The sequence below is a fragment of the Mesoplodon mirus genome (assembly GCF_964341445.2).
Source record: "Mesoplodon mirus genome assembly, chromosome: 3".
Lineage (NCBI taxonomy): Eukaryota > Metazoa > Chordata > Mammalia > Artiodactyla > Ziphiidae > Mesoplodon > Mesoplodon mirus.
In genome coordinates this window covers 26,161,491-26,187,892 of record NC_138978.1, presented here as the reverse complement: position 1 = coordinate 26,187,892, position 26,402 = coordinate 26,161,491, and the positions used below count along the sequence as shown (strand labels likewise).

General features: G+C 50.2%; 1 protein-coding gene across 5 annotated transcripts in view; it reads right to left on the bottom strand.

Annotated features, from left to right (window-relative positions):
* Positions 1 to 26,402, bottom strand: part of PTPRU (protein tyrosine phosphatase receptor type U) — an 84,215-nt gene that overhangs the window by 6,500 nt on the left and 51,313 nt on the right. For 4 of the 5 annotated variants that reach the window (XM_082613593.1, XM_082613597.1, XM_082613594.1 and 1 more), the window contains 10 exons: positions 25,094 to 25,251; positions 14,458 to 14,648; positions 13,684 to 13,759; positions 13,119 to 13,195; positions 7,328 to 7,364; positions 6,416 to 6,711; positions 5,458 to 5,612; positions 3,891 to 4,026; positions 3,226 to 3,375; positions 1,469 to 1,642 (listed from right to left, as the gene is read on the bottom strand). In XM_082613593.1, coding sequence (XP_082469719.1) covers positions 1,469 to 1,642; positions 3,226 to 3,375; positions 3,891 to 4,026; positions 5,458 to 5,612; positions 6,416 to 6,711; positions 7,328 to 7,364; positions 13,119 to 13,195; positions 13,684 to 13,759; positions 14,458 to 14,648; positions 25,094 to 25,251 — 1,450 coding nt within the window. The remainder of the gene's footprint in view (positions 1 to 1,468; positions 1,643 to 3,225; positions 3,376 to 3,890; positions 4,027 to 5,457; positions 5,613 to 6,415; positions 6,712 to 7,327; positions 7,365 to 13,118; positions 13,196 to 13,683; positions 13,760 to 14,457; positions 14,649 to 25,093; positions 25,252 to 26,402) is intronic. The other variant, XM_082613596.1, reaches the window with a different exon arrangement.

The following is a 26,402-nucleotide window of genomic DNA, read 5'->3' as shown; positions in this document are numbered from 1 at the left end:
AGCTTTGCCCCCTTACTCGCCCATTCCCATCCAAGGCCAGGGAGCCAGTGTGACCCTCTCCAGTTCAGAGACTCTCAGGACCTCAGAGAGCCTCCTTTCCATCTCCCCATGTGCAGATGGGCACACTGAGGCCAAAGAGCAAGCTGAGAGGGAGGCCACAGATTCCTACGTCCCCATCCAAAGCTCGCCAGCACCCTCTGCCACCTCTCCAGGGCCCCGGCCCCCTCTCCCTTCACTCCCTTCAGTGGCTGGGGCCACTCCCCCACTTGCCTTCAGCTCGCTCCAGGAAGCCCCTGGGAAGCAAGTGTGGGAGCTTTCCCTCCTTAGAGAAACCCCACTGTCCCCTGCACCAGCGTGCCAAGGGGCCCTGGCCAGGAACTAGGCCAAGAAAGGCCCATCTCCCTCGCCCCTGCTGTAGGGGAACCTCCCTCTCCACGGCTCTCATTTCCACGTGGAGGGACGTCCAGTGGTGACACACCTGGCCTCGGCCCACCTTCATGCACTCCTCCCATGGGCGAGTTTGGGATGAGGACCGGGCGCACTCAGCTCGGCCCCTTCCCTGCTTTTTTGCAGGCCAGCCTGGCCTCAGAGGTGTGCATTCAACTGCTACCGCTCCCTGCCGCAGGAAAGGCCTATCCCTGATGTAGGGGGCATGTGTGGGGCTGAGGCTGGACAGCTGTGGCCAGGAGGACCGGTCTGCCTGCCTGAGGGGTGAAGGAGCAGCCAGTGCACTTCGCCACATTGCTGAAGTCACACTCTCCCGTGTCACTGGCTTTCTTAAAACGGTAACATTTTACCTCCACCTGTCTGGCTCCTACACCTCTCTCTCAACTGGATCCAGTTTGCGAAGGAGTGAGGGGACACTCCCAGACTCATCCCCCTCAGGTAGCAGCACCTGGGAGTTATTCACTGGACCCTAAAGCCCCTGTTCTGCTTGCAATGCCCAATAAAGGTGATGGAGCCCCCTGAGCTGGGAGCAAGGGAAGGGGCTCCTAAACAGCTCCTAAGCCCTCAGACCATGGCCAGGCTGGGCCCAGGGAGCAAGTCATTACTCCAGGCCAGGTCCTGGGCAGGCTCTAGCTCGACCACCCCAAGACAAGCTCGCCTGGCTCCAGATATCAAATCTCAAGTCCCAACCCCAAACCCTCCCAGCCTCCCCAGTCAAAGCCCTCGAATTACTCATCCTACCCCAGGCTCTGCTGGGCCTGACCCTGGAGACAGCCCTGTCTGAACTCCACCACCCAGACTTCTATTCAGGCCAGGGGTAATACCTGAGGGGGAGCACTGGCTTAAGTGCCCTGAATGGAAGATCCTTGGGGGAAGGAGGACCACACAACGGGCCTGGTCCCAAGAAAGGCAGAGGGTCCCCCTAATCAGAGCCCTCAGCTCTGTCCCCCTGGCTCCTGGACCTTCTCAGGTGCTGCTGGGTGGGAGAGTCCCAGAGCCCACACCACCCCCGTGCCCTCACATCTGTCAGAGCTGCGTTGATGTAGTTGTTGGGGTCCCCGTCGGTGGAGATGAGGAAGGGCAGGCAGCGGTCAGGCGGCAGGACGTCCATGCTGCGGTTCTTGTCCTGGTTCCGGGGCAGCAAGGCGATGCTGCACTCCTCCACATCCAGCGGCGGCGTGACTGAGTTCAGCGTCTACAAGGAGTGGGGAGAGGAAAGGGGGGCGACTCCTGTGTTTGTGGGGCCTCCTCCCAGCCCCATGAAGGAGATGGGGCTGGGTTATTAGGCCCATTTAATGGATGGAGAAACTGAGGTCCAGAGGGAAGGGAGAGAGGGAGGGATACAGGCTCCCTCTCTCCAGGATGCACAGGGCCTGGACAGAGCTCTGGAGACTGGAGTCTGCCTCCTCAGCACCTATGTAACTTTAGACAAGCTACTGTATCTCTCAGCCTCATTTTCCCTCAACTGTAAAATGGGATAATAATGTGCCTACCTCAAGGGGCTGCTGGGAGGATAAGTGAGATAATATCAGGCCTGGCACATGCACAGCCTTCAATACGCAGTTGGTGCCATAAGGATCTTTACCAGGTGCTTGCAAGGAGCTAAGCCCTGAAACCCCATATCTTCCACAAAGCAGACTCCAGGGACCTGACACAGCTGGTCACCTTCCTCCATCATGGCCCTGTCAAGGGACACCTGGCACAACAGCAAGTCACCTCCCCTACCCTCCTGCCTTCATGCCTCATGCATCCTGATTCGCAGGGTCTCCATTTCTTCTCTTGTTCTTGGGGTTCCCTATCAGGGAATCTCAGGGCTCACGGTTCTCAGGGCTCAACATCCTTCTCCAGGAATCACAGAGAACATTTCCTGTGACATCACTCTATGCCGGTCCTAGAGCACCAGGCACCCGGCATGTACCACTGAACTCTCACGGGAACCTTGGAGTAGAAAGGACATCTGGGGTCTCTCTGTACCCAGTGACCATGCTCAAACTTCTCTGGAGAAGCAGCCTTCTCCCATCTCAGTCATGTGACATGGTGAGACTGGCCCTGCCCCCAGAACCAGGCCTAGGCTGATCAGTGTGCTCTATCTCTCTGGTCCCAGTGATCAGCTCAGAAATGGGCACGTGAGATTCTGGTTGGGACTTCTATTGGGGCTGCTGGGAACGCAAAGCGCCCTCTTCCAGAGTCTTCTGACAGCAAAGATAACGTAAGCCTGGCACCATGAGGGGCCAGAGTGTGGGTCTGAGAATGAAGCCAAAAACAGAAGAAAGCAGAACCAAAAATGGACACAGACTAAATCTTGGCGTCATCATTCGAACCCCTGGATCCAGCCATAACTAAAGCTGCACCATCCTCAGACTTTTCAGTTACAAGAGCCACTGAGCTGGACTTTTATCACTTGCAGCCAAAAGAATCCTAATGACTACAAAGACTGCAAGAACAATATTAACTATCTTTCTTTTCTGGGCAAGAAAACTGTGGTTTAGAGAGGTAAAGTGATTGGTTCAAGGTTATTCACAGCTCTTAACTAGGTAAACCAGGATTTGAACCCAGGTTTATCTGACTTCAAAGCCTGGGCTCTTAATTTCTTGGATGCACCACCTCCTCCACTGTCTCTAAGTCCTTCCTAGTAACCCAGCTCTGTGCATCCTGCTTGGCCCTCGGTGACTCCTACAGCACTGAGGACCTCCCAATACTACACACACACACACACACACACACACACTCACTCACATACTCACAAACCACACCTATACACATACACTCATGCCCCACCTGGAACTCCTCCCGCAGCTGGGAGGAATTACTCTGAGGGTCAATGCGGATCATCTCCTTGTAGGTGGCCTTGAATTCGCTGACAGGGATGGTGGTCTCCCCACACAGGCAGGCCTCCAGGATTGCATCATGGATGAAGATGTACTGCTCCTGGAGCAGGAGACGAGAATAGGAGGAACCAGGAGGGGAGCAGAAGTTAGAGATTTTAGGGTTGAGGGGGGAGGCAAGCTCATATTTGAGGCCGGGTTGCTCTGAGGTGGAGTCCAACCACCTGTTACTACAGGTTGGACCCACTGTACCTGAAACAACCTTCAGGGATGTTTGCTCACTTAGCCCATATTTCATCCCCATAATAACCCTACGAGAAGCTCTGAAGGTGAGGGGACAGCCCAGGGTCACACGTCTAGTGAGGAGACAAACCCAGTAAGCATGATGACTTGACTGTAGAACCTATGACCTTGGCGCAGTGCTGTCTGACCTCACCCAACTGAACACAGTGGAGCTGAGTTTGGGAAAGCCCTAAGAGGCTGGCCGGCCAAGTTCAGGGATGGGAAAGAACAAGGGGACATCCTAGGACACCCTTCTGACCCACTCCACTGGCTTCGGGCTCCTGCACGAGGGACACTCCTGCGGGAGGGGAAGTGGGGAGAGGGCTGCAACCCCACCTCAGTCTGGATCATGTTGACACGCCGGGAGCAGAGGGTCTTCACGCAGTTGTAAATGTCCACGACGCCCTCACACTCCGCCATGTCCAGCATCACATCCAGAACGATGTAGCAACCTGTGCGGCCAGTGCCCGCGCTGGGGAGACAGCGGCCCAGGCCAGGTCAGGGCCTTGGGGGGGAAGCCCGGGACCAAGCAGAAGAAGAGAAGAGGGTGCCTGGGGCCCCTGGCCGTATCTACACCACACAGGGGATGGGGGATACAGGAGGAGCCAGGGACAAGGCTGCTCGGAAGAGTTCCGGTGGAATGTGATAGAGGACGGGGGTGGGGCAGGGGGAGGCTAGGCCTTGGGGAAGGAGAGGAAAGAAAGGGTAAGGAAAATGCAGATGTGAAACCAGCCCAACTTAGCAGCTGTGACTGGGGAAGAGGAACAAAGGTGCTACTCAGAGAACATTAATCCAAGAATGTTCTGGTCTCCTGGATGTCCCAAAATCTCCTGCACATCCTTCAAAGCCCTAGGCACTCAAACCCACTCACATACTCAGTGGATCCTCCAGCAGATGTCATGCTTTTGAGCTCCCAGAGCAATTTGGGTGGACTTTTATCAAAACCTTCCTTCCTGCTCCATGGTCATTGTTTATGTGGTTGTCTCCCTCACCAACTGGGAGCTCCTTGCGAGCTGGGCTGGGTCGGACCCAACTCTGGGATCCTCACATTCAGCACCAGGTTGAGCAGAGTTGAGAGGAGGGGGGAGGACAAAGATGACACCAAGATCTCAAGCTTGAAAATGGCAGTAGCAAAGTGTCGGCCAAGACACACAGCCACCGGGTCTCCCGTACGCCGCTGCTGGGGGCTTGAATTAGTGCAACGACTTTGGAAAACTGTAGTACCTAGTAAGGCTGAACATTCACACAGAGCAATTCCACTCCTACGTACATGCCTCCCTGGAAGGTGTGTGTGTGTCGGCCAAAAGACAGGTAATAGAATGTCCTTAGTAGCACTATTCATAATAGCTCAAAGCTGGAAATGCCTATCCATAGCAGAGTGGATAAACACATTGTGGTTTATTCACCCAGTGGAATAGGATACAATATGGATGAACCTTATAAACATAAGGTTAAGGGAAAGTCAGATTCCAAAGTGCACCTGATGTATGGTTCCATTTATACAAAGTTCAAAAGCATGCAAAATGAATCTATGGTTTAGAAGTCAGGATAGTGATTGCTCTGGAAGGGAGGATGGGGGTACAGACCAGAAGGGGGCTCCAGGGGCACACTTGCTCAAAGGAAGCAAATGGATCTCAGTCTTGCCTGGCGCCTCACCAACCCCTCACCCCCCTCCATGTCTCCAGCGCCCCCTCGGCATCTGAGAGAAGGGCCTCCCCAGGTCTTGGGGCGCACACGAGGGTGCCAACCCCAGAGCCAAAGCTCAAAGGGCAAAGGGCCCCTGGTGGTCATTCTCCCCTGTCCTCTGTCTCTGAGCAGGAAGGACCCAAGCCCAGTCCCGTTTAGGGACCTCTAACAGCCCCATTCCCCGCCCCTCTTCTCCCTGGGCTTCCTGACACCCCACCTGCAGTGGATGACAATGGGCCCAGCATCGGGGGGCGTGGAGGCCTTCACGCGCCGGATGAAGGCCAGCAGCCCCGTGGCGTGGTAGGGGACGCCGTGCTCCGGCCACGCTGTGAAGTGGAACTGGCGGACCTCATGGCGGGCAGAGTAGCCTCTCTGGGGAGACAAGAGCAGTAACAGTCAGAGTCCCTGCTGGCGTTTGTCAGACACTTGCTGTGTGCCGGGCACTGGGGTAAGCATCTCACCGCAAGAACTCAGTTCACCCCAATGAGACTTATGAGGTGGGTATTAATGATTCATTGTACAGGTGAGCAAACTAAGGCTCGAAAGAGGAGAAACCACTTGCCCGAAGTTAGACGAGACAGATATTATGCAGGAGTTGGGCTGCGATCTTCCTGATGCCAAACCTGTGTTATTAGTCACCCACCTCTACCGCCTGGGTTACGCAACAGACCTAGGAGATCTTTTTGACTCTCCGGGTCTTAGTTTAAAGGGGGAAAACTATCTTCTGAGGATTTTACAGATGATCAAGTGGGACCATGATTAGGAACATCTGGTCATCCTTGACCCTGTGGCTTTTCATGAGTGACGTAACCACTCTGAGCCTCACTTTCCTTAACTGTAAAATGGGTCTAAGGGCAAAGGCCTAATCCCACAGAGCTTTCCAGGGCTGAAACAATATGTGCAACGGACTTAGAACAGCGCCCAGCACAGAACAGGACCGGCACCTGGGCTGCGACCCTCATCATCCTCATCGCCTCGACTTCCTCTTGGAGTCGCCAGCAAAGACGGCCACCTTTCCACCCGTCCACGGTGCTCCCAGAAGTTACCGAGCAGTTACTGCCTTGCTGGGCAGGCAGCGGGGCCCTTCCCACCCTCCACTCCTGGGCTGGGGGAGGTGGGCTCTGCCCCACCTCGCAGGCAGCCTGGGAAGGGCCCCGTGACGACAGAAGACTCACCCGCTCCAGGGCAAAGCTGCGCACGACATACTCTGCTAGGATCTCCGTCTTCACCAGCGTGATCTTGATGTCCCCGTACATGTCCGAGTCCTCTGGCCAGTATCGCGAGCATTTCACCTGGAGTCCCCGTGGGGCAGGCTCAGCGGGCTCTTCACTGCCTCCTGGCCCACCACACCCGTCCCCCACAGTCCCACTTACCCTGCCCACCTCCACCAGCTTGGTGATCATGACAATGCTGGAACAGTGCTCCTGCCACACCATGCGCCAGAAGTCATAGACCATCTCGGGCTTCGGCCCTGGGGGCACAGAGGGTGCTTGTCCCTGAGGCCAGGTCTCCACCCAGGCCCAGCACATGGCTGCCCCGCACCACCACCCCAGGCCAGGAGACACCTGAGCCCCAAATGGGGGCTTCGTGCTCACCCCACACACACCCCACCAATGGCCAACTCACGCCTGTTGGGCCCTGGGGGTGGGCATTATCAGGGAGGGCCTGCCTGGAGACCCCCCTCATCCCGAGCGCAACTCAAGAAGCAGAGCTAGAGGGCCATGGCACAAGTCTCCAGGCGGGATGGACAGATGGACAGCTGGGCGGGAAGACGCAGCCAGAGGGACCCAGGGGGCCCCCAGACCAAGAGGCACAATCCACACCCGTGAGGACCGAGTCTGGCTGGCCCTTTTGCATGCAGACAGGACAGCTGGACCAGGAGCTACAAATGGATGGTGCACATCAGGGAAACACAAACACAAAGAGGGGGCGGAGACGGATGGCCAGATTCCAGACACTCAGTCAGAGAGTGGGGCTCAGACAGACAGAGAGACAGATGGGAGGCAGGCAGATAAGCAGGGAAGGCAGGAAGGCAGGCAGAGGGCACTCAGCACACTGAGGGGCACATGGGCGGAGATGCCAGGTACCTTGAGTGGCTATGAAGTGGTTCGACCTGTGGTAACCCTGGAAGAGGAGAAGAGGGTGTGTTAAGACCCCAGGGAGCAGCCCCTCACTTGCTCAGGCCCCCTCTGCCCTCCTCTCCCAGAAGCTGCACACACCCCCCAGGGAACTGTCCCACCCTCCTGACCAGGGTGACCCTGTCCTCCCAGTCCCCAAGTAAGGAAGGACGTACAGCTTAGACACCAGTGTCTTAGGTTTAAACCCATCTTTGCTATGTGACCCTAGGGAGGACACAACTCCTTTATGGGCCTAGAGGGTCTCCCCCTTCCTAAATTGGGGATAATTATCCACAATCTGCTTACAACCTGGCTGCTGTTTGAAGACAAATAAATTGCGGGGTGACCCTGCCCTGTTCCTAAAGCCCCAGAGACCCTAAGCAATCCCAGATCCTAGGCTGGGTCTTGTCAGCTATCCCAGCCCCCCACTCAGGGCAACCAGGATGGGCAATGTCCCTCCCGACTACCCCAGTCACCCAGAGCTTGGGTGGCCAGAGGAAGGCTTCAGGTTAGGAGCAAATGAGCACAGGAGTTGCTCATGGCCCTTAGATAAAATGTGTTTTAAAATCTTTGAAATCAATAATAAAAACAATAACAAATAATTAAAATAATTATTTATTAAAATACTAATACATTTTTGACGTCCTATTATGGTCACATACTGTGCTAAGCACTTTACCTACATTATTTCCCACAAAAGAGAGGCCAAGAGCTACTTCGTCCTCCATCCCCAGAGCCCTCAGGCTGAGAAGTGGAACCAGCCAGACTCCACTCCCACCCTGGGGCCTTAGCCACCCATGAGGTCCTGCCCACAGGAGACACCCAGGGAATCAATGTAGGCAACACGGGATAGGTAAGAAGTACTGCAGGGCCGGTGCAAGAGAAACAACCAAGCTCGGCCACTTGCCTCAAGTTCACACCCTCAATACAGCTCCCAGCAAATCCTCTGGCCCCGTGGGCTTCCCAGGCCCAAGGGGCCCTGGAGTCAGACTGCCAGAGTTCAAATCCCTGCTCTGCATAGCTCTTGCTAAGTATGTGCCCTTGGGCAAATCCCTTTACTTCTCTATGCCTGTATTTTCACATCTATAAAATGGGAATATTTATAGCATTTACTTCCTTGGACTCTTGTGAGGAGTAAATAGAGTTACATATGCCAAGGGCTTGGCACCATGGCAAGCACTAAGCCAGTACTTAATCAATAACAGCCATTACTATTACTACTACTTTAAAGGCCAATGAGTACCCCTGAATATCTAAATGGTGTGAATGTCAAGAATTCCTGGAGATCTAAATGGTGTGAATGTCAAGAATTCCTGGGCAGGGCTTCCCTGGTGGCGCAGTGGTTGAGAGTCCGCCTGCCAATGCAGGGGACACGGGTTCATGCCCCGCTCCGGGAAGATCCCACATGCCGCGGAGCGGCTGGGCCCATGAGCCATGGCCACTGAGCCTGCGCGTCCAGAGCCTGTGCTCCGCAACGGGAGAGGCCACAGCAGTGAGAGGCCCGTGTACCGCAAAAAAAAAAAAAAAAAAAAAAAAAAAAAAAGAATTCCTGGGCAGACAGTGGTTTACAACAGGGGTCAAGAAACTGAGTCTTGGGTCAAGTTGACCTGGGTCTCTGTTGCAACTCTACCACGGAGCAGCTGTGTGATTCCAGGCACTAAGTGGGCTCTTCTCAGCCTTTACTGTGCCAATCTCCTGGAGATCTTGTTAAAAGGCAGATTCAGATTCAGAAGGTCTGGGGCAGGGCCCAGGACTGTGCATTTCCAACCAGATCCCAGGTGGTGCCAAGGCTGGGCTTCAAAACACACTCTGAGTAGCCAGGCTCTGTAAGCCTCTGTTCTCCTCCAGAATATGAGGATAATAGCAAGACATGCACATGTTGAATGCCTACACGTTCCCATGAAAATGACCAAAACACAGTCAACGTTACCACTAACGAAAAGCCTCCCAGAGTCATTCGGCCCTCACTACTGGAACCTCTCTGGGTCTAGCCTAATTCCCTCCTGCCATCTCCCCAGCCACTGCCTCTGCTTCAAGTCCTCAGGGGAGCTGCTGGGCATCTGGGGTCAGAGGGGCGCCCAGCAGAGGTGCCGCCAGTGCTGCCCTCCACCCCCAGCCTTAGTCAAGCGGGGAACAGGCTACTCCACCTAAAACCGGTTTGCCTGAGAATCTCACGTGAGAGAGCCAGGGTCTCTTCTGATTCACCCATCTCTGTCCCTCCAGTGCCCAGCACACTGCCAGCACCCAATTGCTAGTCAGTATACAGCAAACAACTGAACAAGGTTTTAGACAGATGGCCTTCAATATCTGCATATTAACTTCTTAATTGCATACATGTATTACACAATTATATCACACAGAGGACAGTGAAATGGAAAGATTTAAATGATCAGATGTTAAAGGAAGATAAGGAGACACCTTGAGCACACCCGCTTCAGAGACCAGGATTAGAGAGCAGAGGTCTTCACACTCGGGGCCATCAGCATGTCCTAGGGGCCTGCCCCCACCCCTCCCTGGCGCCTCTGAGTGGCAGACACCCACCCTTCCCTGGCACCTCTGAGTGGGTGGAGCTGGGAGACTGAAGACCTGCATGGTGGACAAGACCCCAGGGCATCCCAATGCCCCCGAAGGGAGAGATCCAGGGTCTCGTGTAAGGGTGGAGGGCTCAGGCTGGGTTTGAGCTAATCCAGAGCCATGGGGCCATGAGTCAGCCACTCAACATTTCTAAGCCTCAATTTTCTCCTCTGCCAAATGCAGGTCCCAACCTTGCAGAGTGTGATAAGGATGGCATGATGTGCCTGAGGTGCCTGGCACAGAGCAGGTGCTCAGCCAATGACACTCTTGTTAATGGACATTTGAAGATTACTTGAGCCAAGTCTCCTCAGGGCATTTCGTAAGAGTCTGACAATAACTTAATGAGTAGTGTGTTTTGTGGAGACTGAGATGTAAAGTATTGATACAATGACCTATATTCATCCCCCTCCTAAGGGGGGCGCTAGGGCTGAGTACATCCACTGCCTTCTGTGGGCCTAATATTCCACTTAAGTTTAGGAACTTTACAAATGAACTGTTTAAACAAACTCAAAACAAGGCAGAGGGTGTCTAGAAGCACATCTGGGACAACTGTCATCTCCAGCAGGTGCGACAGCCGGGACCTTACACTTTATATATTAGGTATCTCCGTGCTGTCTGAAAGTCTAATAATGAATTGTATTTTTGCAATCACAAAAAAAGCAAGAAATATATTTGTAAAAGAAAAAAGGAGATAAAACAGACAAATTACCCAAAAAAGAAAACAATCCCATCGGACATCAACTATTACGAACATAATATGTATTAAAAGATAAATCAGAGGATTGCTAGATGAATTGGGGTATTTTTAATTCTTAAAAGGCCCAAACACAGCACAATTTTTGAAAATAAAATACCCATACTGCTCCCCCAAAATAAAACATTCAAATTAGGGCTACATTGAGGGCAAAGTAGCGAGGGTTGAGTTTCAAGCAAACTGATCACAAAGGGATTTGAACACCAGGGAAACTAGTATTAAGGGGACTGCCTGGGGCCATCCTTGCTTCCTGGAAGGCCCTGAGCCCCAAGCAGTGGAAACGCGGCACCCAGGGCAACTCCTCCCATCGCACCCCTCCCAGGCCTGCAAAAGGTGCGGCTAGTGAGGATTCATCAGGCATGGGGAGCCCGGGACAAGGGTGACAGAGGTGATGGCCAGTGAAGAACAGAGCCTGGGGAGGCACCCGGAGGCACCCCAACATTGCCGGCCCGTCTCAGGGCAGAGGAGATGATGGGAATGGTTTAAACAGGGATCGTGTCGAATCTTCAGCCCTGGGCGGCCCCTGAAGTGGACGGTTGGTGTTGGGTGCACAGGTGGAGGGGAAGGAGGACAGAGACAGAGAGAGAGACACAGCCAGAGACTGTGAGAGAGTCTGAGACATAGCCAGCCAGACAGACAGGAGGAGGAGGAGATGGAGAGAGACATACTTACTTCACGGTTTATCCGAATCTTAATGATTCCAGTGAGGGAACAGTACAAAGCAAAAGAGACAGATATTAGGCCAGAGGCAGATGGAGGTGGACGGAGCACAGGAGTGGCCAGAATGGGTGATGCCAGCAGGGCTGGCAGAGCAGAGATGTGAGGGCTGGGCAAGAGAGGGGGAGGGGCAAGTCCCTGCCGGGGCCCAAGGAGAAGCCGACGAGGACCTTGAGGAGACCGAGGCGAGGCCCCTGTCACCAAAACTGCCCAAGTCTGAGAGGTGAGGCCAGGCCCAGCCCCATAGCCCAGTCAGGGGAGAGGATGGGAGGTGGGGGAGAAGGCAAGGAATTCTGGGAAATATGGGGTAGCGCATCTGGCCACCAGGAGGGAATGAAGACAAAGGAAAGGAAAGGTCACCTCCAGAGTCCCTGACTACCCCCCTCCCAGATACATGCCTCCTCCACCTCCAGCCGGTCATGCCGCTCCTACCTGGGCCACCCTTCCCTCCCCTCTCCAGCCACCCAAGGCCAACACAAGCCCTCTGCTTCCATGCAGCCGGCCACAGCTAACCCTGGCACTACCACCACCTTGCTGTGTGATGCTGAGGAAGCCATTCCTCTTTTCTGGCCTGTGCTTTTCCATCCAGTCTGAATTTATTTTACTTGTACACTTATGTGTCTCCCCAACTAGAATCTATATGTTCACGGAAAGCAGGGACTGTGTCTGCTTGCTCACTGTTGTATCCCTGGTGCCCAGCACAATGCCTGGCACACAGTAGGTGCTCAAAACATAGCTAACAAATGAATAAACGACTCTCTACCAAACTTGGCTCGCTGCAGGTCAGGGAGTCTGATCAGGGTCCGACTCCTGGGCCTGTCCTGTCTCACCCTCATCCACACTTGGGGAACAGACTCAGCACCTCTCCTTCACACTCAAGCTCAGGCCCCCTGGCTGCCTGTCCTGGCTCTGGCCCCTCCCTCCGGTCCAGCCCGACCAGTTGCTGCTGTGGCTGGCAGGACAGTCTCATGGTTAGCAGCAAAGGCTTTGGAGACCCTGACAGGCTGAGATTTGAATCCCTTCTTTACCACTCCCTAGCTGTGTGATCTGGGAAGAGTAGCTTCACCTCTCTGAGCCCCAGTTTCCTCACCTGTTAAGTGAGGCCACACAATGCTAACTAATGCATAGGGTGGTTATAGGGATTATATAAAATTAATTATTTGGTATAAAGTGCTTAGCACAGTGCTTGGCACACAGTACATGGTCAATAAACCTGAGTTCTTATTCTTAAAGTACCACTCTGATCATGGGTAAACACTTTTAATGACTCCCTGGTGCCCCTAGGGAAAAGGCCAAATTCCTCAGCTTGCCATTCGTGGCCTTCAGCCCAGCCCCTGTCTGCCTTCAGCCTCGCTGTGTATCCCCAGAATCCCACCCCCAGCCTCTTGGCCCCTCACCGAGAGGGGATCCTTCCTCATATCTAGGCCTAGCTGTCTGCCCTCTTCCCTTCATTCTGCCTCACTGACACTCCCCCCCACCATCCCCATCCCCCTGTCTCTCAGGGCAACTCTGGCCTGCAGGAAGCCCTCCTGACAGCTGCAGCCCACCCTCTCCTCCCCCAGGCTGAGCTCCCCGGCACTGACTGCAGGAGGTGGGGGCACTCAGAACCCAGCCACGTGAACCCCCATTTATTCCCTGACAGGTCCCGCCCTGCCTGGACAGTGAGCCTGGAGCGGGCAGGGCCGGTCAGCAGAGATGACGGGGCGAGGCACTCACGTCTATGTAGTTGGCATTAATATAGTCGGCATCGGGGTCTCCCAGCATCGGGTGCAGTTTCACTCGGTGCCGATCATCTGGAAACACAGAGCAGGTGGCCATGGGGTGGGCAGGGGCTGAACTGGGGAGCCCAGAGCTGAGGCAGTGGGGGAAGCTTCCTGGAGGCCAGAGGTGGGGCACAGGCAGGTCAGCCAGGGAACCTAGAGGCTCAGGGCCAACAAGTAGGCCCTTGGTACGGCTGGAGGCAAGGCAGGCCAGTGGTTAGAGTCTGCGCTGCAGCGTCAAGGCCTGAGGTCCTGTGCTGCTCACACAAGTGTATCAGCTGTGTGACCTTGAGCAGGGCGCTTAACCTCCCAAGCCTCAGTTTCCTTATCTGTAAAGTGGGGGTTCTACTACATCCACTTCACAGGGTTACTGAGAGGACCAAGTGAGATAACAGGTGTGATGCTCAGTACACAGCTTGGCATGAGACCGGCCCTCAATAAATGGCTCACTCTGCTGTCCTCCTGCTTCCTGTTCCATCCCACCCACTGCCCCAGACCCCAGGCCCTCCCCAAGGACTCACAGGCAGGCATGGGCTCCTGCCGGCCGCCCTTGACCTTGTCTTTCTTCTTTGTAGCATCCCAGCCTTCAAAAAAGCTCTGCCAGAAGGGAAAGTGGTAGTTAGTGAGGGAGGGAAGCCCCTCTCTCATAAGAGCCCTATCCCCTCAAGAGGATAGGAGTGGGACCACGACAAGGGCCAGGTTCAGGGTTAAACCTGGGGCCTGAAATAAAGTCACTGTAAATTCCTTTGTAAGTGAGGGACTAAGTTCAAGACCAAGCTGTGTAGGGGGAAGAGAGAAAAGAGGGAAAAAGAGGGTTAGAGTTCAGAGACATTTTAGAATGAGGGTCAGGTTTAGGGCAACTCCAGGTTTGAGCTGGGAAGAAGGTAAAGGTGAGGGTCAAATTAAGTCCAGATGGAGGTAGGATGGGATTCAAGTCAGAGTCCAAACGGAGCTTAGGATTGAGAGTCAGGGTCAAAGTCAGACTGGGATTTAGGTTGGAGGTCAGGGTCAGTGTTGGTGGTCAGGTTCATATCAGGAATAGAATAAGGGTCCAGATGGAGAATGAGATAAGATTCAAGATAAGTTTTCAAGTCAGGGTTAGGATGAGAGTTAGAAACCAGGTCAGTCTGAGGTTAGGATCAAGGTCAAGATCAAGGTCAAAAAATTAGGTTGAATTTGGGGACTGTCAGAGCATGGGTCCATCCAGGGCTGGGCTGAGGGCTGCCAGGGTCCACAGGGAGGAGCAACCAGGCAAGGCCCTGGCGAGTGGTCCTGGCTGGACTGGGGCCGTGCACCTCATACTCCTGCTTGAAGCCATAGCCCTCGGCCGTCTTCATCTGGTTGATGTGCTGCAAGAGGTCGGCCACACGCACCGCGGGATGCAGCTGCCCCGTGTGGTACGGGGAGCCCTTCCGGCCACACGGACGCCGCGGTGAGCCCCCCAGGAGGCTGCTGGCCTCAGTGACCCCACCAGTGCGCTGGTCTCCTGTAGTCAGAGAAAGGGAAAGGGGTTTCTGATACACACGGGCCCCAGCCTGGGGAACCCCAGATGGACTCAGGGGGCCGAGGGAGGGAAGGGAGCACGGCCAGCGTGGAGGACGCCTGGGTTGTTTGTTGGAGCCAAGCAGCTAGCTGGGCCCACCCTGTGTGACCCTGGGTGGCCCCTTCCCTGCTGCATCTCAGTTTTCCCATCTGTAAAATGAGGGGATTGGTTCATATGAACTTGGAGGGCCCTTCTGGTTCAGCCCCGCCAGCTGTGATCCCGTGGTCCCCTCACCCTCCTGGGCTCCCCTGCAGGGCCCACCCCTCTGTGACTTCACCTGCTGCCTGCAGGGGGAAGTGCTCAGCAGAGCCCATGACATCCCTCCTCCCTTCCCCTCTTCCAGGGAACAATCTGGAACATTGACAACTCCCAGCAATTACCCCCATTCAAAGACAAGCAAGTCCCAAAACTAGCTGCTGCCGCCACCCCTTCTGCAGATTAACAGGAAGCACCTGAATAGACGCGTTTCTCCTGCGTAAGCGTTTCCATTGTCAGCCTGTGCGTAGGCTCAGCCCGTGGGGGAGAGGCAGAGAGGTTCACAGTGCCCCACGTGCCCCAGGAAACTATCCTCTCCCTCCAGACCACCCACTCCCTGGCTCTCCTGGTCAGCATCCCCAAGGACATCCCACCCTGGTCCTCAGATCAGGTCCTGGGATTGAGAAAACAGTCCTGCTCAGCCACACCCACCTTCCAACACTCACTCCCACACACTCATTCCCTTCTGGCCTGGGAGAGGTGCAGGGGCCTGTTCTCCACACGTCTCACCGCTGTTCTCTGCCCAGCGGGGCCTAGATGTCAGCCCTCTCCCTGCCCTGTGCCTTCACACATGCTGTTCCTCTGCTTCAAACACTCCCCCCTTTATGCCTGGCGAACTCATACTCATCCTTCAGGTCTCAGCTAAAATGACCCTCCTTGGGGAGCCTTCTCTGGCTGGTGCCTGGCCTCTAATTCCTAGTCATGACTCACAGACAGAATGAATGCAGCACCGGGACGGACGCCACCACCCCTCTCCTCTGTGCAGCTCCACTTCCCCAAAGTCCAATCTCTGCCTCTTCAAATCAGGGAGACTGCAGGCCCTGCTTGGGTTCCCCTTCCTGTGCTGAGGTTTGAAAACTGCCTCCAAGCAGAAAGGTGATGCCAGGCAAGGCTCACCTCATTTGTTTCTCTTCTCTCGGGAATCACAGTCATGAGGTGCGTGGCACCCAATGTCTGAAAACAACTGTTTCACGTATTTTATCCAGATTTCTACTTGCTTACAGCTGGAGGGCAAGTCATGTGCCAGGTACACATTCGTGGTCCAATGCCCCAAACCCTTCGATTTTCAGATAGGGAAACTGAGATCCAAAGAGGAGAGATTTGCCTGATGCAGTAGTTGTCCAAGTGTGTTCCAGAAAATACTGGTTGTGCCAGATGACTCAACGGTATTCCATTAAAAAGAAGAGAAGGAGGATGAGGAGGGGTTCTACGTTTTAAAGGAGTCTGTGAAATGGTTTTAAACAAAAATAAGTAGGTTTCTTTTCCCTGTTAAACCTCTCAAGGCTTCCAACAAGTTAGTGTGTATTTTAAATCTCCAAGAGATGGAGGAAAATAGCAATGTTTCACCTCTCTCTTTCACCACGGAAAGCTTGTTTCATGAAACATCCTCAGGGGAACACAATGTAATATGGTGATTAAGAGACATGCTCTGGAGTCAGACAGGCCTCAGATCAAATCCCAACTCTGCATGTGACCTTGGGGATGTTAATTACTCTCCAGAAATTTCCCTTTTCATATGACAAATGAAGATTAAAACTGTTACTCTCCAAGATGATGATGTAAATATTCAATAAGATAATGTGTATAAAGCACCCAGCCCAGTGCCTGGCACATGAGCACCTGCAGATGGAGCTGTTGACATGATTAGGAGCTTCCAGGAAAGGGAGGAACCTCTGGAGTCCCAGAAAGCCAGGGCAGCTGTTTGAAAAGAGGTGGCCTTTCTGTCTTGGTCCTTCTCCACTGTAGAATCTTGGTCCAGGACCTGACAATTCTAAAGACCATCTACCACAAACACACAAGACAAGCACAAAGGTTTGAAGAAAAAAAGATTTCTGCTGGCTCAAGGAACTCAGAAATGAAGGAGTCCTAAGTGTTCTTCGTGGAAACCATGCCAACAGCTCCATAGAGAGCTCTCCGGGTGCAGAATCCAACAGCTCATCCCAGAGATCTTGAAGGGTTGGAAGCCCTGATACAGCCTCACAAGTAGGCATGGAATCATCTTGCAAGGGGTGAAGACAAGCCAAAAATCCCACTTGCTCGGGGTCCAGACAGGAAGCCAGAGCCAAAGCTGGGCGGCTTCCAGCTGAGCCCAAGAGCAACACAAGATGTTCTACAAATAAGACCACCAGAAGACAAAGGATGATGAACAATTATGCTGCCAAGAAGATCCTCCATTTCCTGGGGCCCAGAGAAGACAGGTCCTTACTCTTCTCACCCATGAATTACCATGGGATTTCACTCACACTCATACACATACACACACACACACACACACACACACACACACACACACACTCCCCACCCTCCACCGCCGCGCCTCTCCCATACACACACATACCCTAAGAACCAGCTTGCCAACAGCTGGAAGCCCCTGAAAGGGAGGAAGAGAGGAAGGAAGGTAAGAGCCAGCCATCAGCGTCAAGGTCACCACTCAGGGTCTCTCCCAGGCTCTCTCCAGCTCCATTATGATTGTCGGACAATTTTGGAGAGTAACCACTGGACAGCGGATGTTTTGCGGGGAGGGCTGAGGCCCAGAGGAAAGAACACTGGGTGTGGAGTCAGAGAAGCCTGAATTTTTTTTTTTAATGTTGAGCCTTCTTTTAATTTATTAATTTTTATTTTTGGCTGTGTTGGGTCTTCATTTCTGTGCGAGGGCTTTCTCTAGTTGTGGCAAGCGAGGGCCGCTCTTCATCACGGTGCACGGGCCTCTCACTGTCATGGCCTCTCTTGTTGCAGAGCACAGGAGAAGCCTGAATTTGAATTCTGACTCAAGCCACTTGACTTCTCTGGACCTCAGTTTCTTTATTTGAAAACGGAGATCCTCAGACTTTCCTCAAAGATGGGCACTTTCCCCGATTCCCATCCACCCTCAGATGAAGACAGGCCACCGGTACAATCTAGCAGCATATTATATTTTTCCTTCACTATCTGCAATTAGCAAATAACTTTAAAGAAACACAGTCTGTAATAATAGCTAACAATATCTAACATACTGAGTGCTTTCATATGCCTAGCATGATTCTTAAGTCATTCAATCCTTAGAATATCCCTATAAAGTAGGTGCTATTGTTATCCCCCCTATTAAACAAGGAAACTGAGGCCCAGAAGGGTTAAGTTACCTGCTCCTTAAGTAGAAGCATCAGGATTCAAACCCAGGCCCAACTGACTCTGGGATCCTGTTGTCTTTCTCTGTTTTCGCCTCCCTGATAAAGGGGTATTTGTGGTGTCAAGTAAGGGGCACTTATTTGACAAACCATTTGGCCGGAACCCACTGGTTCCCACCCAGATCAAGAGCTCCAGATGGACAAGGGCCCAGAGGGTTTGAGGGTTTTCATAGCCAAGATCAGAGACGACAGGGGCACATTCCAACATCTTGGGAACATCCCAGCTCAACATTTACTCAGCATGGGAAGTCCCCATTTAAAACTTCCATATTGAGGATACATCAAAATCAACATGGCTTTCTGTTCTAAACCACAAAACTCTGGCCTCCACTGTTTGGAAAGAAAAGAAGGAAGTGGCGGCTAGACCAGCATGGGGCATAAAGAGAGAGATGCCTTGAGACTGAGCTCCAGTCTCCTGAACACACCTTGAGCTTCCCAGCCGTCACACCTTCCCCGTGTCCTGCACCCTGCCTTCAGTGCCCACGCCCTCCTCACCATCAGTCAAATCTTATCCATCTCAGCCGAAACCCTGACCTTCCCTGCCCAAAGGTGTATCTTCTCAAGACTATGGCAGCACTAACTGTCCCCACTACCCCCCGACAATTAGCCTAGTGTGGACTTCCCTGGGTCAATCTCATCTCCCCAACTAGTCAGTGAGTTCCTTGGGAGCAGAACCCATGTTTCCTGCCTCACCGCATCTCTCCATAAGATTCAGCAGCAAGGCATGTGCCCACACCACCTTCACCTCCCACTCTCCCCAGCACCCACTTGAGTTTTCAGCCCAAGCAAACCTCTCCATGTCGTCCTCTGTGCCCACCTCCATGCATTTACACATGCTGTTCTTCATGCACATTTGCCTTTTTCTTCTCATCTCTGCTGGTCCAAATCCTACCCGGTCCTCTAGGCCCAGCATGATACAGCAGAAACAGCAATTTGCAATTCAGAAAGACCTGACTTTAAATCCTGACTCTGCCACCTTCTGCTTGATCTGGACAAGTGATTCTCCTCTCTGGGTCTCTGTTTCCTCATTTGCAAGATGAAGGGTTGATAACAGCTACTACCGTGTGTGTAAATTTAATGAGGGAGGTCACAAAGAGAATGTGATGCATAAATGCATGTCAATGAATTTGAAAACATAAATGAAATGGACACATTCCTAGACAAATATAACTTACTAAAAGTGTCTTGAAAAAAACAGAAAGCTTGAATAGTCCTTTACTCCTTTAAATAGATTGAATTAAAAGTTTAAAATGTTTCCATAAAGAAAACAACAAAAAAAGATTGTTTCACGGGTGAATTCCACCAAACTTTCAAGGAGTCAATTACTCCAATCTCCCATGATAAGGAAAAAAGAGAAGAGACCTCAATGCATTTTATAATACAAACAGAATCTTGATACCAGAAACCAGACAAAGACAGTATAAAAAAAGAAAAATTATAGGCCAATCACACTCAGGAATACAACTTTAGAATCTTGAACAATATTATAATTATACTGAATCCAATAATTCATTTAAAAAAATTATGTATGATGACCAAGTTGAATTTACCCCAGGAATTGAAGGTTATTTTAACATTAGAAAATCTAAAAATGTCACTCACCTCACTAACAAACTAAAGGAAAAAAATATGGCATCATAGTAAATTCAGAAAAAAAGCATTTGCTAAGTTTAATGCCCATTTAAAATAAAATCTCTTAGCAAACTAAAAACTGAAAGGAATTTTGTTCATCTGATAAGACATTTCTTCCAAAAACCTATGACAAACTTCATTCTCACTGTTTTAATGTTAGAAGCATTTCTTTTAAAACCAGGAAAACAAGACAATGATTTCTGCTATAACCATTTCCATTTGAGGTTCCAGCCAGTGGCATGCAGAAAGATAAGGAAAAAAAGGATTAGAAATGAGAAATAAGAAACAGAACTGTCAATATTCACAGATCCTTTGTACTCAGGAAATCTAAATGATTCTACAGACAAATTAGAATTAATCAGAAAGTTTAGACCCTGAATAGCCAAAGCAATCTTGAGAAAGAAGAACAAAGCTGGAGGTATCAAGCACCCTGACTTCAAACTATACTACAAAGCTACAGTATGGTACTGGCACAAAAGCAGACATATAGCTCAATGGAACAGAATAGAGAGTCCAGAAATAAACCTACATACATATGGTCTATTAATCTATGACAAAGAGGCAAGAATATACAATGGGGAAAAGACAGTCTCTTCAACAAGTGGTACTGGGAAAACTGGACAACTACAAGTAAAATAATGAAACTAGACCATTTTCTCATACCATATTTAAAAATAAACTCAAAATGCCTTAAAGCCTTAGGCATTTTTCCAAAGAAGACATGCAGATGGCCAACAGGCACATGAAAAGATGTTCAACATCACTAATCATCAGGGAAATGCAAATCAAAACCACAGTGAGATATCATCTCACACCCATCAGAATGGCCATCCTCAAAAAGGCAAGAAATAACAAATGTTGGTGAGGATGTGGAGAAAAGGGAAGCCTCCTGCACTGTTGGTAGGAATGTAAATTGGTGTAGTCACTATAGGAAACAGTGCAGAGGTTCTTCAAAAACTTTAAAATAGAACTACCGTATGACCCAACAATTCCACTTCTGAATATTTACCCAAAGAAAATGAAAACACTAGTTCAAAAAGAGATATGCACCTCAGTGTTCTTTGCAGCACTATTTATAATAGCCAAGATATGGAAGCAACCTAAATGTCCAATGACAGAAGAATAAATAAAGAAGATGTGGTATACATACATACATATATATATATATATATATATATATATATATATATATATATATATATAAAATCTTGCCATTTGTGACAACATGGATGGACCTGGAGAGTATTATGCTTGTTGAAATAAATCAGACAGAGAAAGACAAATATTATATGTTTTCACTTATGTGTAGAATCTAAAAAGCCAAACAAATAGACAAATATAACAAAACAGAAACAGACTCACAGATATGAAGAACAAATTAGTGGTTGCCCAAGAGGAGAGGAGTGGGAGGATGGGCAAAACAGAGGAAGAGGATTAAGAGGTACAAACTACCAGTGATAAAATAAAGTAGTCACAGGGATATAATATACAGCACAGGGAATATAGTTAATAATATTGTAATAACTTTGTATGGTGTATAATCTATAAAAATATCAAATCACTATATTATATACCTGAAACTAAACCAACTATACTTCAATAAAAAAAGAAAGTTTATGAAAAGTTTCATGACATCAGATTTGGCAAGGATTTCTGGGCTATGACACCAAAGGCATAAGCAACAAAAGAGAAAAAAAGACAAAATGGACTACAACAAAATGTAAACATTTGTTCATCAAAAGACACTATCTGCAGAGTAAAAAGGCAACCCACACTATGAGATAAAATATTTGTAAATTGTTCATCTGATAAGGATTAATATCCAGAATATATACAGAACTCCTAAAACTCAACAACAAACGGACAAACAACCCAATTCAAAAATTCTCCAGCTAAAATACACAAATGGCCAATAAACACATGAAAAGATGCCCAACATCACATCATTCAGCATTAGGGAAATGCAAATCAGAACTATGAAGGGCTGCCCTGGTGGCGCAGTGGTTGAGAGTCCGCCTGCCGATGCAGGGGACACAGGTTCATGCCCCAGTCCGGGAATATCCCACGTGCCACAGAGTGGCTGGGCCCGTGAGCCATGGCCACTGAGCCTGCGTGTCCAGAGCCTGTGCTCCGCAACGAGAGAGGCCACAACAGTGAGAGGTCCGCGTACCACAAAAAAAAAAAAAAAAAAAAACTATGAGATACCATCTCACATCCATTACGATGGCTGCTATAAAAAAAGCTGTCTTGAACAGAAAACAAGTGTTGGCAAGGATGTGGGGAAAACTGGAACCCTTGTACACTATTGGTGGGAATGTAAAATGGTGCATCCACTGTGGAAAACAGTATGGCAGTTCCTCAAAAAATTAAAAATAGAACTACTATATGATCCAGCAATTCCATTTCTGGGTATATACCCTAAAGTATTAAAAGCAGGGTGCCAAAGAGATATTTGTATACACCCATGTTCATAGTAGCATTATACACAAGAGCTAAAACATGGAAGCAATCCAAGTGTCCATCAACAGACAAATGGATAAGAAAAGTATGTGTATACATACAATGAAATATTATTCAGCCTTAAAAAGAAAGGCAATTCTGGGAATTCCCCGGCGGTCCAGTGGTTAGGACTCTGTGCTTCCACTGCAGGGGGTACAGATTCGATCCCTGGTTGGGGGACTAAAGATCCCACATGCTGTGCGGCATGGCCAAAAATTTTTAAATAAATAAATAAAATATTTTTTAAAAATCAATTTTAAGAAAACAAAGGCAATTCTGAAAGATGCTACAACATGGATGAACCTTGAGTACATTATGCTAATGGAAATAAGCCAGTCCCTAAAGACAAGTACCGTATGATTCCACTTAATATGAGATACAGTAATCAAAGTCATAGAGACAGAAAGTAGAATGGTGGTTGCCAGGGGCTGAGAAGGTAGGGAAAGGGGCGTTTAATGGATACAGAGTTTCAGTTTTACAAAATGAAAACTGATCCAAAGATTCAAAGCAAATTCACCCAACAAAGTTTTCCAAGGAACTTGAAAAGATGATTCTAAAATCTGTAAGAAAGAGTATGAGTGCAAATAGAGCCAAGACACCCTTGATGAAGAACTAAGTTGGGAGGGCTTGATGTGTCAAAAAATCAAGACCTAGATAAGTAGTTTGCTATTGGTACAGGAATCACCAAACCAGCTGATGAAAGAGAATAGGGAGCCAAAACACAATCCATATATGTATGGGAATGTGATATATCATAAGGGTGGCACTACAAATCAGTGGTGAAAATATGAACTATAATACCTGATGCTGGGACAGTTGGTTTTCCCTATAGAAAAAATAAAATTCTTAATTTTTTTTTCATATCACATATAAAAATTAACTACAGATGGATAAAGATTTAAATGTGAAATGCAAAATATTAAAAGTTTTAGAAAAAAGTAAAAAATATCTTACGACCTTGCATAAGGAAGAATTCTTTAAGCAAGCACAAAAAATAGAAATCAAAAAGGAATAGATTGATGACTGAATTGAAATAAAAATCTGTTCCTCCAAAGATACTATAAATAACGTGCAAAGATGAGCCACAAATTGGGAGAAGATATTTGCAATTCATAAGGGACAAATGAGTCCCATCCCAAATATATAAAGAACTCCTAAAAACCACTAAGATAGCAACAGAAAACCAAACAGAAAATTAGGTAAAAGACATGAACAGGCATTTTATGGAAGAAGAAACCTGAATGGCCAATGATGATTTGCAAATATATTCAACCTCACTAGTAATCAGAGAAATGTAAATTAAGACTATAGAGAATTACCATCTTATACAAACTAGTTTGACAAAAGTGAAGAAGCCTGGCAAATTTTGATCTTGATGTGGAGCAATGGAAACTTACACCCTGCTGCTAGGAGTGAACACAGGCAAAGACACTTTGGAAAACAATTTGACACTGTCTTATAAAGCAGAACAAGCACATACTTTATAATCCAGCAGTTCTACTTCCAGAATCTGCTGTGCAGGTGCATCTGGAGATTCATTTAAGAATGTTCACAGCAGCCTCGTTTGTAATAACAAGAAAACTAGGGGGCTTCCCTGGTGGCACAGTGGTTGAGAGTCTGCCTGCCGATGCAGGGGACACGGGTTTGTGCCCTGGTTCGAGAAGATCCCACATGCCGCGGAGCGGCTAGGCCCATGAGCCATGGCCGCTGAGCCTGCGTGTCCGGAGCCTGTGCTCCCCAACGGGAGAGGCCACAACAGTGAGAGGCCAGCGTACCACAAAAAAAATAAAAAATAAAATAAGAAAGAAAACTAGGAACAAATCAAATGCCCACGGATGTCAGAATGAAGAAATAAATTGTGATATAGTCATACAGCGGAAAGCTATACATCAGAGAAAATAAATGAACTACAGCAAAACATCCACCTGGGTAAATATTGGAAACATGGTGTTGTGTTGAAAACTAGAGAGCAATTTCATTTCTATCAAGCTCGAAAATGAGCAAAATTATATAATGCACTGTTTGGGGACACATGCACATATGGTAAAATTACTCCCAAAAAGGTGAGAAAGTTATAAACATAAATTTCAGGGGAATATTTACATGTAAGAGGGAGGTAGGGGATATGGAAGGGGCACCCAGATGACGTTCAAGTTCACTAGCGGGGTTCACCGGTGTTTGGTGTATTATTATGACTTTATGATTTTCATAAATGTTATTTTTTGTACAAATCAGCACTAAGTAGAATAAAAAGATATGTGATGGAGCAATTTATGACAAGCTCCTAGCATATACAGCTGACTCACTATACTCTCCCTGCAGGCCAGGTACAGCACTAAATGATGTACACACATTCTCTTATTTAGTCTTCCAGCAGCCCTACCAGCAGAGATGATCTTTATCCTCACTTTATACACGAGAAAGCAGACATCCAGAGAGATTAAGCCACTTGCCCCAGGTCATGCACCTAAGGGGATCTGAGATGCAAACTGAGGTCTGACTCCCAAGCACTTCATCTCACACAGCAAGAAAGAGACTGCTCTGATCCCACAGCAGCGCTCCCTCCTCTAAGTCCCCAGAACTCTTCCCACAATTAAACTGTGAACTTGCACTCCTCTTAGATGAATCTAAGTCCTCAATTTTCCTAAAGCTCCTCCAGTACAAAGATAATACCTGTGCCTTCTCTGTGTTCCCAGGGCCGGTGCTGGTACCCAGCAGGATGCTTAGTACTGTTGGTTCGGGGTGTTACAGAATCATCTGATGTGGGGCTCTGGGCTGTTGGCTCACAAGTCTGGGGGAGGAGTGCCTGGGGGCCACGAGGAAGGGCCGGGCACTCACCCCGGGGGCTGTAGCCATGGCCGTCCATGAAGGAGAGGCCCAGCCGCTCATCCTCCTGCAAGGTGCTCTGGTCGGTGAAGCTCCGGTCCACGGCACTCATCATGTGGGTCTTCTCCTGGCGGTAGTTGACCGTGGCCTTGGTCATGTTCACTGGCTTCCTGCAGAGGAGGGTTGATGGGAGACATGGGTGCTCAGCTGGGCAGGACAGCAGCCAGAGGTTGATGGGGGGTCTTGAGGCCAGGAGCCCGTCTAGAAGCATCTCTGGGTGCTGAGGGGGCTCTGCCTCCATCCTTGGCCACCAGACCCAGTGAGCTGCTGCCTCCCCCAAGAGGGACTGGGCAGGGTCCCTGTCCTGGGGACCTTTGCTGACAGCGAGGGATGGAACAGCAGTGGCCTCAGGCTGGGATCTGCCTCCTAACTCTCACTGGCCCCGAGGGCTCAGGAAAGGGGAGGAAAGTCACTCCGGTTGACTATTTTGGTGTCACAGCAGACAGTCACTGCACCTCAAACAAGGGAGATGCCTGCCCCAGCTCCAGCCCCAGCAAGCCCCATAGGTAACCTTCCTTCCTCCGTCCTCACCACACAGCTGCCCTGGGAACTCTTCCTCCTGCAGTGGGGTTGGACTACACTCCTTCATGGCAAAGAGTCTGGCTAGTACTCGGTCAGTCTCATAAGTTTTTACTGGGCACAGAATGACTCCAACCATGACTTCTTCTTACCCCCCAGAACCCCCAGGATGGTTGCACCACAGACCACACCAGACTTACAAAGAAATCCACACAGGGTCCCTATTCCCGTCACTGCCCACCAGTCCATCCAGCCACCGGAAGCAGCAGAGAGAGAAGGCGAGAGGCCCCGGTCCCTCCTGAGAGGGCAGATGGGCAGGGGCCACACACAGTCCAGGCCCGCAGCCCAGCTTTACAGATGAGGATGGCAGTTTGTGACCCCAGGGAACTCGGAGGAAAGTGGGAGGGAGAACGGGGTGGGGAGGCAAGGGCCACAGCTCCAAGACCGAGGGGCTGAGCAACGGGCAAAGGGAAAGGACTCGGGACCTGCGCTGAGACTGGAGAAGAGCCAGGGCCCAATCACAGGGGGGGCTCGAGACGAGAGAGCCGTTCACCTCTAGGCCCTACAGCATGCAGGGTGTGGGGCAGACCTGAGAGAGGACTTCCGGGTCATGTGGGCTCAGGGACGCTGGTCATCCATGGAGATGAAGAGGCCAGTGCAGGGATCCCCCAGACAAACAGGCAAACTCCACCAGCCCCTCCTGGCTCAAGAGCCGTCTGGGGCCCAAGGGAGACAGGATGAC